The sequence below is a fragment of the Bufo gargarizans genome, chromosome 3 (assembly GCF_014858855.1).
Source record: "Bufo gargarizans isolate SCDJY-AF-19 chromosome 3, ASM1485885v1, whole genome shotgun sequence".
In the NCBI taxonomy this organism is placed as follows: Eukaryota; Metazoa; Chordata; class Amphibia; order Anura; family Bufonidae; genus Bufo; species Bufo gargarizans.
In genome coordinates this window covers 347836509-347853552 of record NC_058082.1, presented here as the reverse complement: position 1 = coordinate 347853552, position 17044 = coordinate 347836509, and the positions used below count along the sequence as shown (strand labels likewise).

General features: G+C 44.0%; 1 protein-coding gene across 2 annotated transcripts in view; it reads right to left on the bottom strand.

Annotated features, from left to right (window-relative positions):
* The window catches only part of OSCP1 (organic solute carrier partner 1), a 51548-nt gene that overhangs the window by 11282 nt on the left and 23222 nt on the right, over nt 1-17044 (bottom strand). For both annotated transcript variants that reach the window (XM_044286539.1, XM_044286540.1), the window contains 6 exons: nt 16861-17015; nt 7828-7995; nt 6652-6732; nt 6101-6204; nt 5210-5338; nt 2298-2367 (listed from right to left, as the gene is read on the bottom strand). In XM_044286539.1, coding sequence (XP_044142474.1) covers nt 2298-2367; nt 5210-5338; nt 6101-6204; nt 6652-6732; nt 7828-7995; nt 16861-17015 — 707 coding nt within the window. The remainder of the gene's footprint in view (nt 1-2297; nt 2368-5209; nt 5339-6100; nt 6205-6651; nt 6733-7827; nt 7996-16860; nt 17016-17044) is intronic.

Sequence of the window (17044 nt, the reverse complement as noted above, 5' to 3'; positions counted from 1 at the left end):
TCCTGTATCCGGAGACGAGTCAAGCGGAAAGGAGCCCAGCACCACCCCGCGTCCTCCGAATCTCCTCCTTGCTAACTGACGTCACAGAGCTGGAGCGCCGAAATCTTGCGATGCGCGAGCTAGATGCGTAGTTCGTTCCCTGTGCTGATGCCCAGGGAATGAACATGATGCCGACACTGCGCATGCGCTAGCTCGCTCATCGCGAGATTTCGGCGCTCCAGCTCTGTGATGTCAGCCAGCAAGGAGGAGATTCGGAGAACGCGGGGCGGTGCTGGGCTCCTTTCCGCTTGACTCATCTCCGGCTACAGGACTCATATCAGGTCATTTGCATATCAAAACGTTTTTTTAACACAATAAAAGCGCAGAGAGCTATGGGACCTGGGTACTGCAGATGTGCTAGTGGCCATCTAGCAGCCCATGTCCCCAGCTCTATGCGCAAAATCATGGTGACAGGTTTCCTTTAAGTTCGGCGTCTAAAGTTCGGGTTCGGGTTATCGAAGTATCCCGTTATGGATTCCGCTACCACGGACCATAACGGAGTTTAGAATCCATAACGGGATACTTCGATAACCTGAACTCGAACTTTAGACGCTGTAACGGATCTCCTGGCACCCCGACCGGGTACCTCCGTCGATAGATGCTTCTAGTGCTTTCCGAGGACTCCAAGCACTCCACTTGACACCGTACGCACTGAAGACCCCACGAACCGCCGAAGCTTGGTTGAGGTCTCACAGTCTCCTACCCACCCCGGACCTACGACAAGGCTCCAGGCTCCAGTGGGTGAACCTCTCCTAAAACCAGAGAGCAGGAACAGCTCTTACAAGAGCTAGTAGTTATGCCAGTGGAGTATAGCAAATCTTCAGCATATAGCAATCCCCCAGTTTTGATCAGTTATCCAAACACCAGCCACAACATGATGAAGGATAAAACAGGAACTCTTTATTGAGGGCTACCCGCCCGTATTTGTGCAGGTCCCCATTTGGTGGCCACGCCCCCAGGGGACCAGAAGGGAGACTGCGACACAGGACAGATATGCAGCAATTCAGGATACAGACACAATACATCCCCACAATGCGTCACGGTTTCCTCCTCTCTGCCCTGGCGACACCCGAGGAGTAATCCAATTATCTCTCAGGACAAAGGGAAATCGCCAATACACATGTGGAGACAACAGGACAGGAATCACCACCCAAACACACAATGTCACACCCCCACAGCAAACACAGACATTTAACATATCCCCAGATAGCTCAAGTCTGAGTGCATATCATTAGGTGAATGGCACTCAGAATACACGAATACAATAATATTAGCTATCTGGGTACCCTCACATAACATACAATTTAACCGAACGCATAATAACATAAAATACAATTCCAAAGACAGATTTAAGCTGTGCGGCCGGTCTGTCTTCTCCTTTAAAGTTAGTATGGGCCATAATCCTGAGGCAAGAAGCTGGCAAACAGCCCCCTCCAAAACACTGTGGCGAGGTTGGTTTCGCCAGACGCCGAACTTAAAACACAAAGTTTGCTCAACACTACTAGGTGGTTTAGGCAAATTAGCTGCTGATGTGGCATGGAAAGGACCCCCTTCACCTTCCCAGTTTGACAACACCTGCAGAAAGGGGGTCCTCTGAGGGATGCTGGCAGAGGAGAGTTCTATCAATGCCCCTGGCTCTGTAATGGCTCTGTCACTGCTCCTTCCCCCGAGCCGGAGACGTGACAGAACCTTTCATTGCTCCACCCCTCCAGCTCTGTCATTTCTTCCTCCCCACGCTGTCAACACACCACGCCCGCGTCACTGCTCTACGCCCACTGCTCGGTCACCACCGCTCCACGCCCCCAGCTCCGATCCACTGCTCCGGTAAACAAAGCCATCTCAGCCCTGCTACTTGCCTGCAGCAGGGCAAAGCTACTGAACAAACTACCTGCCTGGCGCCCGAAACTGCATGTCCCGGGCGATACGATTTCCACACCCCTGAATTTCTTAGAATTCTAATTACAGCAACATTCATACAAATGCTCGTGTGATCACTGCCTCGTGTAAAGGTTACGTACAGTAGGTCACAGGTATCTTCCTGCAGAACGCCAAATCCCGGTTTGGTGGGCAGCAGATCAGGGATGTGCGGTCAACAAACAATGAATCTGCGATCACAGCAGCAGCAATTCTTGATGGTGATTGTTGCATGTACATGCGGCTTTACTGCAGCTGAACAGTGGGAACCGGCCCATGTGAACGATTCTCTATGACTTAGGGCTAATAGCAATCAAATCACTCACATTCCTAAATGATATTACCTTGGTGTGTGATGCAGAGCTTTTTAAGGTTCCAGACATGTGAGTCTCCACAGAGCGGCTTACACTGTACCTGCCAACACATATAGCATTAAACTTGACTTTACATATCTTCTTTTTTATGGTCACTTTAACCCATTAATTGCCATCTACAGTTTTTTTTTTATATAGGGCAGGCAGGTTCCAAGTTTTCAGCAACATCCTTTGGCATCAGTGCATTAATAATCCCCCAAACTGGCGCGAGCAGGTCGGGTCCTGGACCCTGAGGCAAAGATTGAAGGGGTTTATAATGGTTTTTGTGTTTTCTTGTGAGAAGAGCAATACAAAAAACTAGAGAGTGGTGTAATGGGTATGCGTCCTACTGAACAATCGAATATATATATATATATATATATATATATATGGGGAAGGACGCTAAAACAAAATAACAAATCTTTATTATAATGTCTTATATAAAGTATCTTTATATAAAGTAAAATATAGGGGTATCTACCCAAACTGCACAAAGCAGCTGATTGAACCGTCACCGATTTATGGGACCACCATCATAATACCACTCTAGTGAAGGTGGAACTGCACTGGAGCAGAATGAACGGTGGGGCCCACAAACTAAAACCCACCAACACTAGGGGGCAAATCACCACAGGGTCCTAGGTGTAAGACTTGGGTAAAGTACTGTACAGCTGTATATCTGGTACCAAGTATAGCACCAGATATCACTACTAACAGTGGATGTCAGCGCGCAGACATCCACTGCACTGACACAATACAAGTGCAGGACTGAGACAGGGTAAGAGCCGTTGACTCCGATAAACATCCATATTAGAGGCTGTGGGCTCCATTTACGGTGCATGTTGCTCCTGATGAAGTGCACGTTTAGTGCATGGAAACACGTTGAGCACTAACTATATAGGACAGTGTCAGGGGAATCGGTGCTCTTGACACACCAGTCGGAGTCAGCGGCTCTTACCCTGTCTCAGTCCTGCACCTGTATTGTGTCAGTGCAGTGGATGTCTGCGCGCTGACATCCACTGTTGGTACCAGATATCCAGCTGTACAGTACTTTCTTTACCCAGGTCTCACACCTAGGATCCTGTGGTGATTTGCCCCCTAGTGTTGGTGGGTTTTAGTTTGTGGGACCCACCATTCATTCTGCTCCAGTGCAGTTCCACCTTCAGAGTGGTATTATGATGGCTGGTCCCATAAATCAGTGACGGTTCAATCAGCTGCTTTGTGCAGTTTGGGTAGATACCCCTATATTTTACTGAGACATTATTATAAAGATTTATTTTGTTTTAGCGTCCTTCCCCATATATATATATATTTATGAGATGAGCAATACGCATGAATAGAAGCGCTAATGTCCCCCTGGCATAAGCAGACCCAGATCAACTCTGAGAAAGACTAATGTCATGTCAGAGGATGTTTTTTTTAAATGTAACTTGGACTCCTATGGATGCTTCATTTACATACATGGCAAAGGTATGCGGTAGGATGTTTCGGCAGAAGAACAGCCTGCCGAAGTTCACCAGATCCGGCATAGCTGGATACTGCCGTTCACCACCACAGTACTTTGACTATAATGGGATCCGGTGGGGATCAGCCAGATTTTAGCATGAGCGCCAGGTCCCGGCCAGACTAAGGTGTGTTTTGCAGTCCACAAATCGCAGATCCGCAAAATACGGATGGCGTCCGTGCGCGTTCCGCAATTTGCGGAACAGCACCGACAGCCTTCAATATAAATGCCTATTCTTGTCCGCAAAGCGCGGACAAGAATAGGACATTGTTATTTTTTTAGCGGAGCCGCAGAACGGAGCAACGGATGTGGACAGCACACGGAGTGCTGTCCGCATCTTTTGCGGACCCATTGAAGTGAATGGGTCCGCATCCGAGCCGCCAAAACGGCAGCTCGGATGCGGATCCAAACAACGGCTGTGTGCATGAGGCCTAAAGCTAATGCAAGCCTTACAGTGGAAAATGGAAACATTTAAATAAAAAAATAAAAAATAATAAAAGCTAAAAAGTGTGAAAGCCCCTGCAGGTCTTTAATGACCATTTTATGTAACAAAAATATATACATCCAAAGGTAAAAAAAAAAAATAATAATAAATAACATGGAAAAAAAATGACAATATGACAATAGCTACCCATTCACCTGAGACTATATAAATATCAAAACAAACAAACTACAATAGGGAACCTATTTTAACATATTTTGATATCAAATTAGAAATTTATAAATAAAAAAAAATAAATTACTTTTACACCTTACTCTAAATAAAAAAAATAAAAAATATACATATTTCTTTAAAAAGAAATTAAACAGCCCTTTTTGTCATGAAAAAAAGCAGCACAGGAATGAATCTGGTAGTCTAAAGCCTCATTTACACGTTAGTGTTCCACAGACGTGTTCTGCACGGACAGCACACGTACCCATTTTAATGTGTGTATTCAGACATCAGTGTTCTAGCACCGTTCGTGGGTCCGTGTTTTTAGTATTGCTGAATGCTCTATTTTCACAGAACCATCACGCCCATTACAGTCTATGGGTCAGTAAAAGCCACAGATGCAACATGGATGCCATCCGTGTTGCATCCGTGTTTCACAAATCATTAGAAAGGGATGCTTTGAAAATTATTTTTCAGCTGTGCAGGGTCAGTGAAACACGGATGGCAAAAAACGGACACACCAACCTAACACGAATCCTTCATCGACATCTTCACGGATGCATCACTGACCACCTTCTCACGGATTTGAGCACGAATGTGTGAATGAGGCTTATCACATAGATAGGGCCATTAACCACTTATGTAAAAATAGTAAAAGGTGTCTGGCCATTAAGGGATTAACATGACTAGTTATTTCCTGTGGATCCCACTGCGAATGATAGAGCCGCTATGCAAACAAGTACTTACATATTTGTTCCAAGTTTGAGAACTCGGTCACCAAAAAGATCATAAGACCCTTCCCGCAGTGGACTGACATAATTTCCACCATTCTGAAACTCCACTGTCTTCACCTCCTCTCCTTTAAAGTTGAATATCCTAGAGTCAGCAAATGGACAGGTAAATGAATGATGGGAAGAACGGCGATCTAAAAATCACAACCGCCCTTTAATTTATAATAAAAGCATTGATCTTGAAAACAAAGTGGAGTACAGGAGTCTGAATTCTATCTAAAAATCACAACACCACCTATCCATTTGCCATATTAGGGGTATTCCAGTTTCATAAAATTCATGACTTAGTCTCAGGTAGGTCATCAATTTTAGATTGGTGGCAGTCTGAATGTTGGCACCTCCATCAATCGGCCGCTTGAAGGGGCTGCGGCGGTAGTGCAAGAGCTGCGTTCTCTTCAGTGTTTACCTGCATGCTGTCTGCATTGTAGCGTCGCTGCAGTGTAATAACTATTTGTCCCTTCCAAGTGAACGGGAGAGGAAGCTGTAATTACTGCACCGATGCTAGAATGTAGATGGTGTGCAGGTAAATACTGAACAGAATGCAGCTCTTGCACTAGCGCCGCAGCCCCTTCAGTGGAGGTGTCAAAAGTCAGACCGCCACTCGTCTTATCCTGAGAATAGGTCATCAATATCATGGAACCGGGATACCACTTTAGCTATAAGGAGATCAGAGGGGATCCCCAAATTGGATCTCTCTCTATGAACCAGAAATTACCCAGTTCATTGATCCATGATATGATCAACCATTCACTTGAGACCATTGCTGGAAAAATGAATGTCCAGGCACAGCTTTCTCCAGCAATAATCATTGTAACCAAAATAATAAAAAATATTGTTCAGTGCTCACCTTATTAGCCCAGGTACCGCAGTGCCCCAAGGAACGGGACCAGATGTTGGCAGAACAAAACGCCCATTAGAGTTTTGGACTTTGTCTTTTAAGAAAATAGAAACCTACAAAATAATTTAAATGGTATAAAAACCTGTTAGGGTCCATTCACACGTCCGTAGTGTATTGTGGATCCGCAATACACCCGGCCAGCACCCCCCATAGAACTGCCTATTCTTGTCCGCAATTGCTTGTTCTATTTTTTGCGGAGCCGCGGCCCAGAAGTTCGGGGCTGCAGCACGGAAATGCAGATGCGGACAGCACACTTTGTGCTGTCCGCATCTTTTCTGTTTTCATAGAGAATGAATGGGTCCGCACCCATTCCGCAAAATTGCGGACCCATTTGCAGACGTGTAAATGGTGCCTTAAAATACACAGGGCATGATACAAAAAACTGTCTTGCAAAACTGAGTTTGCAAAACACAATAGCAATGCAACTATTCTTGTATCCTGTGGTTAAAAGACTAAGACATATCAGCACTGACCATGAATGGCCCACTATTAGTCCTTACCCTAATGTGCATGTCCTGGAAGAAGATCAGCAAAGTTTGCCTAACAAGCTGAAACTCACCAGCAGGAAGACAGTTATACATCTGGAAGGAAGAAGAGCACATTCAGTAATTTCCTGGTGTGAATTACGTAACACGTATAGCAACTAATGGAAATCTCCGATATACAGCAGTTCATTCATTTCAAAGTGGAATATCAGGGTGGTTTCACACTACGTCTGTTTTTCTGAACCGCCAGTTTTTTTACAGCATTTTTGGGGGGAGCAAAAATTATTGCCCCCGGCTTACTAATGTGAGTGCACCTTAGATATTGGTGTAAATTATGCTTAAAAGTGGCGCAATTTGGCTCATCTAAGATTAAAAAAGGTTTCTGCTCTTAGTCTGAAAAAGGGACAGGGTCTTGATCTCCCTGCACTGGCACTGGAGTAAGATGCACCTAATTTATGAAGAAGCATCTGCCTCTTAATAAGTTAGGTGCATCTCTGCTGTGCCATGCACTAGATACTGGTCTGCGCCAGCTAGGGGCTCGCAAAGACTTCAGTTATAACTTTTGCCAGGCCGTGGGAAGCTCTGCCTCCTGCTAAGCCCTGCCCCTTTCTTGCCACATTGGAAAAGTGTAGAGAAATCTAAAAAGTAACCAATTATGGTGTATGCCATAAAGTGCGCCTTTTTTTACATAACAATGGCTCTTTAACAAATGTCCCTCAGAGTCACATAAAAGTGTCTATCCCTGCACTTGATTCGTGATCCAGGTTGAGACCCTGTGATGAATCTTTTGCAGGTCTAGACAGCGTGTCTAAGTGTACGCCATGTACAGTATTAGTAAATCTGCCCCACTGTGACCAGTTGTTACATGCTTGCCATTATGAAATTATAAATGCCCTATAAACACAGCTTTTTTTGTAGTGTATTTTTAAGTTACCTAGTGTTTTTTTGCTCTTTGATTGCACAGCATGTTCTGGGAGTGGTGTGTTTTTCCAGACATTTACTGAAACATTTTCCCATAGACTCAATAAGAAAAAAGTAATGTTGTTTATGGGTGGAATGCACACGGCCGGTATCAGTGTTTTGCAGATTCGCAATTTGCGGACTGCAAAACAGGCAACAATCATGTGCATGAGGCCTAATGAGAGTTTTAAAACTATCCACCTATGCTCTCATTAGAGTATACCCTCTTACATCAATGAGCTGCCGGAAAGTCTCGTCAACTTGGTTCAAAATGCTTGGAGAGTCCCGGATGAAGTCTTTGATGGCATCCATGTGGTTAAACGTAACTAACAGGATATCTTTGGGGCGAGGGCACAATAGAACCTGGTACTTGAAGGCCATTGTCATCAGATCATAAAGCTGTTTGAATAAAAACAGAAGATATCATAGTAGACTTGAACAGCACATAGCACCTGACCCAAGCATTTTTTTTTACTTAGTAGGCATGTACCCAACTCAGTTACCATCCATACAATTAGCTTTAAGGCTATGGACACCTTTGTGCACTAAAAATCAATAACCCCATATCTTACTGTAATGCAGTACACAATAAAATTGCACTTGTTTACTGGTATCAGTTTTGCTTCACATGCCCTTAAAAATGCTCTGATATGAATTTTGCTCAGTGCCATCATCTCCTGTGAGAATCTGTGGGTGTTCCTGTTGATTTCACATGCGCCAGCACAAGTCTGCTGCCCCGCCCCCACATCCTGTTACACAGCACAGCTAGCAGCCACTTACATATAGGCTGCTGGAACTTGTAATATTTCATTCCAATCCACAACATGGTGAGTCTTACAGTATGCTACAGCCTGTAATCAGCAGATCTATGTCTCACTTTCCATTCTGTAGATTGGCCATTAATTGTAGACACAATAGATAATTCTGCTGATAACGTTAGTGCAGCGATCTACAGTCAGAACCATGGCGTTATATAGACCTCATTACTGACAGCTCTCACTACATGCACTCTCTTCTGAACACAGTATTGTGTGCAGTCCGCACAGTGAGCGGTCACTTTTCCCACACAGATTAGTACAGTGTGACAACACACAATTCTATGTAAACATAGAAGTACACAGAGGGGGATATTTATCAAAACTGGTGTAAAGTAGAACTTCCTTAGTTGCCCACAGCAACCAGATTCCTCCTTTCATTTTCCAATGAAGCTGTGAAAAATGAAAGGTAGAATCTGATCGGTTGCTATGGGCAACTAAGGCAGTTCTACTTTACATCAGTTTGATAAATTACTATATAGTGGGTATTCGCTCTGGTAGTTAGGACTAGCGGATGCAGTATAGAGGCAAAGTACACAGTTCTTGAATCAAACAGCGGTGTTTATTCACACACTGGTGTATAACAAAATGCAGATAAGGTGCATCACAAAACGCAGGTGGCTTGGTGTTTGTTCACACACAAGGAAAGTCCATAAACAATAAAAGTCACATTTTCTCCTGGGTGTTAATTCACACCCTGTTAGCCGTTCAGCCTTATCAAGTCCATAGGCGGCCTGTTCGCCTTTAGAGGGGCCTGAGTCCTCCAGCCGGGCTCAAACCTTAACCACTTCAGCCCCGCTAGGTGAAACCCCCTTCATGACCAGAGCACTTTTTACACTTCGGCACTACACTACTTTCACCGTTTATCGCTCGGTCATGCAACTTACCATACAAATGAATTTTACCTCCTTTTCTTCTCACTAATAGAGCTTTCATTTGGTGGTATTTCATTGCTGCTGGCATTTTTACTTTTTTTGTTATTAATCAAAATGTAACGATTTTTTTGCAAAAAAATGACATTTTTCACTTTCAGCTGTAAAATTTTGCAAAAAAAACGACATCCATATATAAATTTTTCGCCAAATTTATTGTTCTACATGTCTTTGATAAAAAAAAATGTTTGGGCAAAAAAAAATGGTTTGGGTAAAAGTTATAGCATTTACAAACTATGGTACAAAAATGTGAATTTCCGCTTTTTGAAGCAGCTCTGACTTTCTGAGCACCTGTCATGTTTCCTGAGGTTCTACAATGCCCAAACAGTAGAAAACCCCCACAAATGACCCCATTTCGGAAAGTAGACACCCTAAGGTATTCGCTGATGGGCATAGTGAGTTCATAGAACTTTTTATTTTTTGTCACAAGTTAGCGGAAAATGATGATGATTTTTATTTATTTATTTTTTCTTACAAAGTCTCATATTCCACTAACTTGCGACAAAAAATAAAAAATTCTAGGAACTCGCCATGCCCCTCACGGAATACCTTGGGGTGTCTTCTTTCCAAAATGGGGTCACTTGTGGCGTAGTTATACTGCCCTGGCAATTTAGGGGCCCAAATGTGTGAGAAGAACTTTGCAATCAAAATGTGTAAAAAATGACCGGTGAAATCCAAAAGGTGCACTTTGGAATATGTGCCCCTTTGCCCACCTTGGCAGCAAAAAAGTGTGACACATCTGGTATCGCCGTACTCAGGAGAAGTTGGGGAATGTGTTTTGGGGTGTCATTTTACATATACCCATGCTGGGTGAGAAAAATATCTTGGTCAAATGCCAACTTTGTATAAAAAAATGGGAAAAGTTGTCTTTTGCCAAGATATTTCTCTCATCCAGCATGGTTATATGTAAAATGGCACCCCAAAACACATTCCCCAACTTCTCCTGAGTACGGCGATACCAGATGTGTCACACTTTTTTGCTGCCAAGGTGGGCAAAGGGGCACATATTCCAAAGTGCACCTTTCAGATTTTGCAGGCCATTTTTTACACATTTTGGCCTCTTTCACACTACCGTTTTTTTTTCCGTCTTGCGGTCCGTTTTTTGCGTTCCGTATACGGTCCATATACGGAACCATTCATTTCAATGGTTCCGCAAAAAAACGGAATGTGTTCCGTATGCATTCCGTTTCCGTATTTCCGTTTTTCCGTTCCGTTGAAAAGATAGAACATGTCCTATATTTGGCCGCAAATCACGGTCCGTGGCTCCATTCAAGTCAATGGGTCCGCAAAAAAAAACGGAACACATACGGAAATGCATCCGTATGTCTTCTGTATCCGTTCCGTTTTTTGCGGAACCATCTATTGAAAATGTTATGCCCAGCCCAATTTTTTCTATGTAATTACTGTATACTGTATATGCCATACGGAAAAACGGAACGGAACAACGGAAGCACAACGGAAGCAAAAAACGGAACAACGGATCCGTGAAAAACGGAACGCAAAACACTGAATTCAACATACTGTAGTGTGAAAGAGGCCTTTGATTGCAAGGTACTTCTCACACATTTGGGCCCCTAAATTGCCAGGGCAGTATAACTACGCCACAAGTGACCCCATTTTGGAAAGAAGACACCCCAAGGTATTCCGTGAGGGGCATGGCGAGTTCCTAGAATATTTTATTTTTTGTCGCAAGTTAGTGGAATATGAGACTTTGTAAGGAAAAAAGAAAAAAAAAGAAAAATCATCATTTTCCGCTAACTTGTGACAAAAAATAAAAAATTCTAGGAACTCGCCGTGCCCATCACGGAATACCTTGGGGTGTCTTCTTTCCAAAATGGGGTCACTTGTGGCGTAGTTATACTGCCCTGGCAATTTAGGGGCCCAAATGTGTAAGAAGTACCTTGCAATCAAAATGTGTAAAAAATGGCCTGCAAAATCCGAAAAGGTGCACTTTGGAATATGTGCCCCTTTGCCCACCTTGGCTGCAAAAAAGTGTCACACATCTGGTATCGCCGTACTCAGGAGAAGTTGGGGAATGTGATTTGGGGTGTCATTTTACATATACCCATGCTGGGTGAGAGAAATATCTTGGCAAAAGACAACTTTTCCCATTTTTTTTATACAAAGTTGGCATTTGACCAAGATATTTTTCTCACCCAGCATGGGTATATGTAAAATGACACCCCAAAACACATTCCCCAACTTCTCCTGAGTACGGCGATACCAGATGTGTGACACTTTTTTGCAGCCTAGATGCGCAAAGGGGCCCAAATTCCTTCTAGGAGGGCATTTTTAGACATTTGGATCCCAGACTTCTTCTCACACTTTCGGGCCCCTAAAAAGCCAGGGCAGTATAAATACCCCACATGTGACCCCACTTTGGAAAGAAGACACCCCAAGGTATTCAATGAGGGGCATGGCGAGTTCCTAGAATTATTATTTTTTTGCATAAGTTAGCAGAAATTTATTTTTTTTGTTTTTTTCTCACAAAGTCTCACTTTCCGCTAACTTAGGACAAAAATTTCAATCTTTCATGGACTCAATATGCCCCTCACGGAATACCTTGGGGTGTCTTCTTTCCGAAATGGGGTCACATGTGGGGTATTTATACTGCCCTGGCTTTTTAGGGGCCCTAAAGCGTGAGAAGAAGTCTGGAATATAAATGTCTAAAAATGTTTACGCATTTGGATTCCGTGAGGGGTATGGTGCGTCCATGTGAGATTTTATTTTTTGACACAAGTTAGTGGAATATGAGACTTAGTAAGAAAAAACAAAAACAAAAACAAACAAAAAATTTCCGCTAACTTGTGCCAAAAAAAATGTCTGAATGGAGCCTTACCGGGGGGGGGGGGGGGTGATCAATGACAGGGGGGTGATCAATGACAGGGGGGTGATCAATGACAGGGGGGTGATCACCCATATAGACTCCCTGATCACCCCCTGTCATTGATCACCCCCCCTGTAAGGCTCCATTCAGACATCCGCATGATTTTTTACGGATCCATGGATACATGGATCGGATCCACAGAACGCATGCGGACGTCTGAATGGAGCCTTACAGGGGGGTTATCAATGACAGGGGGTGATCAGGGTAATCAGGGTGATCACCCCCCTGTCATTGATCACCCCCCCTGTAAGGCTCCATTCAGACATCCGCATGATTTTTTACGGATCCATGGATACATGTATCGGATCCACAGAACGCATGCGGACGTCTGAATGGAGCCTTACAGGGGGGTTATCAATGACAGGGGGTGATCAGGGTAATCAGGGTGATCACCCCCCTGTCACTGATCACCCCCCCTGTAAGGCTCCATTCAGACATCCGCATGATTTTTTACGGATCCATGGATACATGTATCGGATCCACAGAACGCATGCGGACGTCTGAATGGAGCCTTACAGGGGGGTTATCAATGACAGGGGGTGATCAGGGTAATCACCCCCCTGTCACTGATCACCCCCCCTGTAAGGCTCCATTCAGACGTCCGCATGTGTTTTGCGGATCCGATCCATGTATCCATGGATCCGTAAAAATCATGCGGACGTCTGAATGGAGCCTTACAGGGGAGTGATCAATGACAGGGGGGTGATCAATGACAGGGGGTGATCAGGGAGTGTATATGGGTGATCACCCGCCTGTCATTGATCACCCCCCTGTAAGGCTCCATTCAGACGTCCGTATGCTTTTTGCGGATCCGATCCATGTATCCGTGGAGCCGTTAAAATCATACGGATGTCTGAACGGAGCCTGACAGGGGGGTGATTAATGACAGGGCGGTGATCAATGACAGGGGGGTGATCAGGGAGTTTATATGGGGTGATCATGGGTGATCAGGGGTTTATAAGGGGTTAATAAGTGACGGGGGGGGGGGGGGGGTGTAGTGTAGTGTGGTGTTTGGTGCGACTGTACTGACCTACCTGAGTCCTCTGGTGGTCGATCCTAACAAAAGGGACCACCAGAGGACCAGGTAGGAGGTATATTAGACGCTGTTATGAAAACAGCGTCTAATATACCTGTTAGGGGTTAAAAAATTCGGATCTCCAGCCTGCCAGCGAGCGATCGCTGCTGGCAGGCTGGAGATCCACTCGCTTACCTTCCGTTCCTGTGAGCGCGCGCGCGCCTGTGTGCGCGCATTCACAGGAAATCTCGCGTCTCGCGAGATGACGCATATATGCGTGACTGTGCGCCAGCCTGCCACCTCCGGAACGCACATGTGCGTTAGGCGGTCCGGAGGTGGTTAAATCCCAGCGCAGCCCTCAGTTCACAGCACACAGAGTCCTAAGCTCCACTGTCAGAGGGAGGTAAATCCACCACACCTGGCAGTGCTGGCTGGTTTTTATGCTTGGCAAAACCTGGCCTGGAACATGGGGAGTAGTCACCCACCCAGCACTTTGACTACTCCCAGTAAGAGCTGTCCCAGATCAGCTAAGACAGCTATGCTAAAAGGTGTCAATTAGCAATAGCTGCTGCTGACACATAAAATACCGGCTCTTACTTCACCGAGGACAGGTGACAGGCACATCGGTAACACATAACTTATATATATATATATATATATATATAGAAAAAAAAAGTCTGCACTCAAACACTTTAGTCACCCCTGTGGTCGCAATGTTTTCAGCTCATTCAGAGTCTCTTTTCAAGCTATGAGCTAAAACATTGCGACTAGTGTTCAGCGAATTTGTGTTTCAAGTTCAGGTTATCTAAGAATTCCGTTATGGATTCCGCTACCACGGACCATAATGGTCCAGTCACACGTCCGCAACTGGTTTACGGTCCGCAAATTCTGGATCCGCCAAACATGGACACCGGCTATGTGCATTCCGCATTTTGCGTCCCGCACATGGCCGGCACTATGATAGAACTGCCTATTCTTGTCCGTGGCTGCGGACAAGAATAGGACATGCTCTATTTTTTCGCGGGGCCACCGAACGGAAGTGCGGCCCCATCTTTTGCGGCCCCATTGAAAATGAATTGCGGAAGGAGTGTGGACCCATTATGCGGACGTGTGAATGAAAAGATAAAAAGAGGATCCCCCTGCGCTCCTATTAGATTGCTACGTGTCAGTCTACCTGTATAAGGAGAACCTGCTGCTAGGTGTCTGAGAGGGAGCTACCGTTCTCCCTAGTTTAATATATAAGAAGAAATTATATCACCAGTAGGTGATAAAAGACACAAGCGCTGGTGCACAGTAACAATCAGCTAGTCCTTTGAGATTGCACTATTATCTGGTATCCGTCTGAATCACCAGGTAATGTGCTGCTACGATGGTAAAGGTAATAGTGGTAAAGGTGATTAATCAATGGTTAATGCTGCTGTGGTCCCTCCCCTCTGTACCTTGCTCGTTCTTCGCTCGTTCTTTACTCCAAACTGATCCCGCCGTCGATGCTGGGCTATGCTCCTTCTTCTGGGTTCCTTTTATGTAGATGTTGGTATCCTTTTGGGATTGCGGCACTGTTCTTATTCTCCTGTTCTTGTTCTCCCGTCAAAACGACAGCGCGGCCCCGGCCGGAAGCACGCGCGGCGTGAGGGAGCTTGGTTTGTTACCCGGGAAACCTGCCTGCGGTAACGTCACCTGGTACAAGTATAGTGGCCTCCGTAGGACAAAAGACCTTAACCTACGCGTTTCAGAGCCAAAACGGGCTCCTTCGTCAGGGTTAGTCTGCATGTTGTTCGTAGGAGGTTTAAATAGCTTGTCTGGTTTCCTATGGCAACGGATAAACACAGTTCTAGGAGTAGAAATGGTGCCGATATATGCGTATTTAAATGGATTAGTGTCTTGATTATGGTTATTATCCCTATGAGTTCTGGTGGGAATTTATTGTTTATTCAGATGCATGTTTATTAATTGGATTATAGAAAGGCAGTACTTACAGTTTATTTAAACTGCATGTACTGCTATATGGGGCACCACCAATCAGTTAATTGTTATTCGTGTCTTAATTAGTGATTATTTATTACTGGAATGCGAATAATTCTATCTCCTGGTTTAGTCCGCTAGGGGCTAAGCTATTACATCTAAAGATCCATTTACTTTCGGTTCTGGACATACTTTTGATGTAGTCGCCACCTCTCCTGTCCTGCTTCACTTTTTCTATACCTCCAAAAGTGGATCCTAAAAATTTTCCCTGATGAAATTCTGTGTAGTGGCGTGATAATGGGTGATGTTCTGATTTCTTTTTGATGTTATTGATATGTTCTCTTATCCGGATTCTGAGTTCTCTTTTTGTTCGTCCCACGTATATTTTCCTACATGGGCACTTAATGAAATAAATTACTCCTTTTGTATGGCAGGTAATGTAGTCCTTTATTATGTAATTGCTTTGCGGGGTTTCAATCTGGAATGTCGGTTTGACTTGATGTCTCAAGATTTTGCAATTAGAGCACAGTCTGCAGGGGTGAAAACCTTTTTTGGCACATATTTTTGGATTTATTTTCTCATTCTTAATGGAAGGGGCCACTAAATTGGCCAGGTTTGGGGCTTTTTTGAAAATGAAGGTGGGTTTATTGGGGATCTTGTTACCAATAGTTTTATCATATTTCAAAATGTCCCAGTATTTGTATATAATTTTTTTGAATTTATTAACCCCTGTGCTGTACGTTGTGATGATAGGAATGTTTAAATCTTCATTATGCTGGGGGTCATTCATTTCTTCTTTTGTTTCAGGTTTTTTGTCTTCTAGTAGAGTGTGGCGGTCTAGACGTTCTACAATTCTGATGATTGGGGTAAGTATTTCTAATTTGTATCCTTTTTCCGTAAATTTAGCATTTAGCATTTTCGTGAATGAACCCTTAGTTATGGTCCGTGGTAGCAGAATCCATAACGGAATTATTACATAACCTGAACCTGAACCTTGTACGCCAAACTTGAAACACAAGTTCGCTCATCCCTAGTTCGACCACAGGGGAGAATAAAGTGTTTTTCTTTTCACTCATTTTTGTGAGAGTGCTGCCATTTTTTTAAATTCTTATACTGTCCTGGATTTGTTGCCAGATCCATTGGCCTGCACCGTTATATTGATATTTGGCCTGATGTGCAGCCATTGTTATTACAGATGAGCGAATCGACTTCGGATGAAATATCCGAAGTCGATTTGCATAAAACTTAGTTCTAAGACTGTACGGAGCAGGACCTCCGTACAGTATTAGAATGTATTGGCTCTGATGCGAGACTTCGCATAATAACTTCAGAAATTGATTTATACTGTAAAAAACATTTCCCGAACTCAGGTTCGGTTCCAAGGTACCACTTGGAACCGAACCCAAGTTCGGGAAATGACTGATTCTCTGTAAATTCACTGAGAGCAGCCTGCTGTGCATAGGAAGCACAGCAGGCTGTAGAACAAAAAGAAAAAAAAGAAAAATAAACACAATCAATTGGAGAAATTATTTTCTCCACAAAAATTAATTAGAGTAAATATTTTTTTTTTTTTTTACAAAAGGTGTCCATATCCTTTAAATATCCACAATCCAGTCAATGAAGACTCCTAACCCCATTTTTATCTCTGCCTACCTTGTCCATACTTGCTTGGTTTAGTCTCATGATAGATGCATGGGCCAGGCGGTCAAATACTGTCCTGAGGGCTTTTTTGGAGTACAGCTCTTGAGGCTTAAACAGCTCTTCCATAAACTTCTTGTTAAACATGGTGGTGATGATATCATTCATAACTGTAATACAGACAGTAAGACATTTCTTC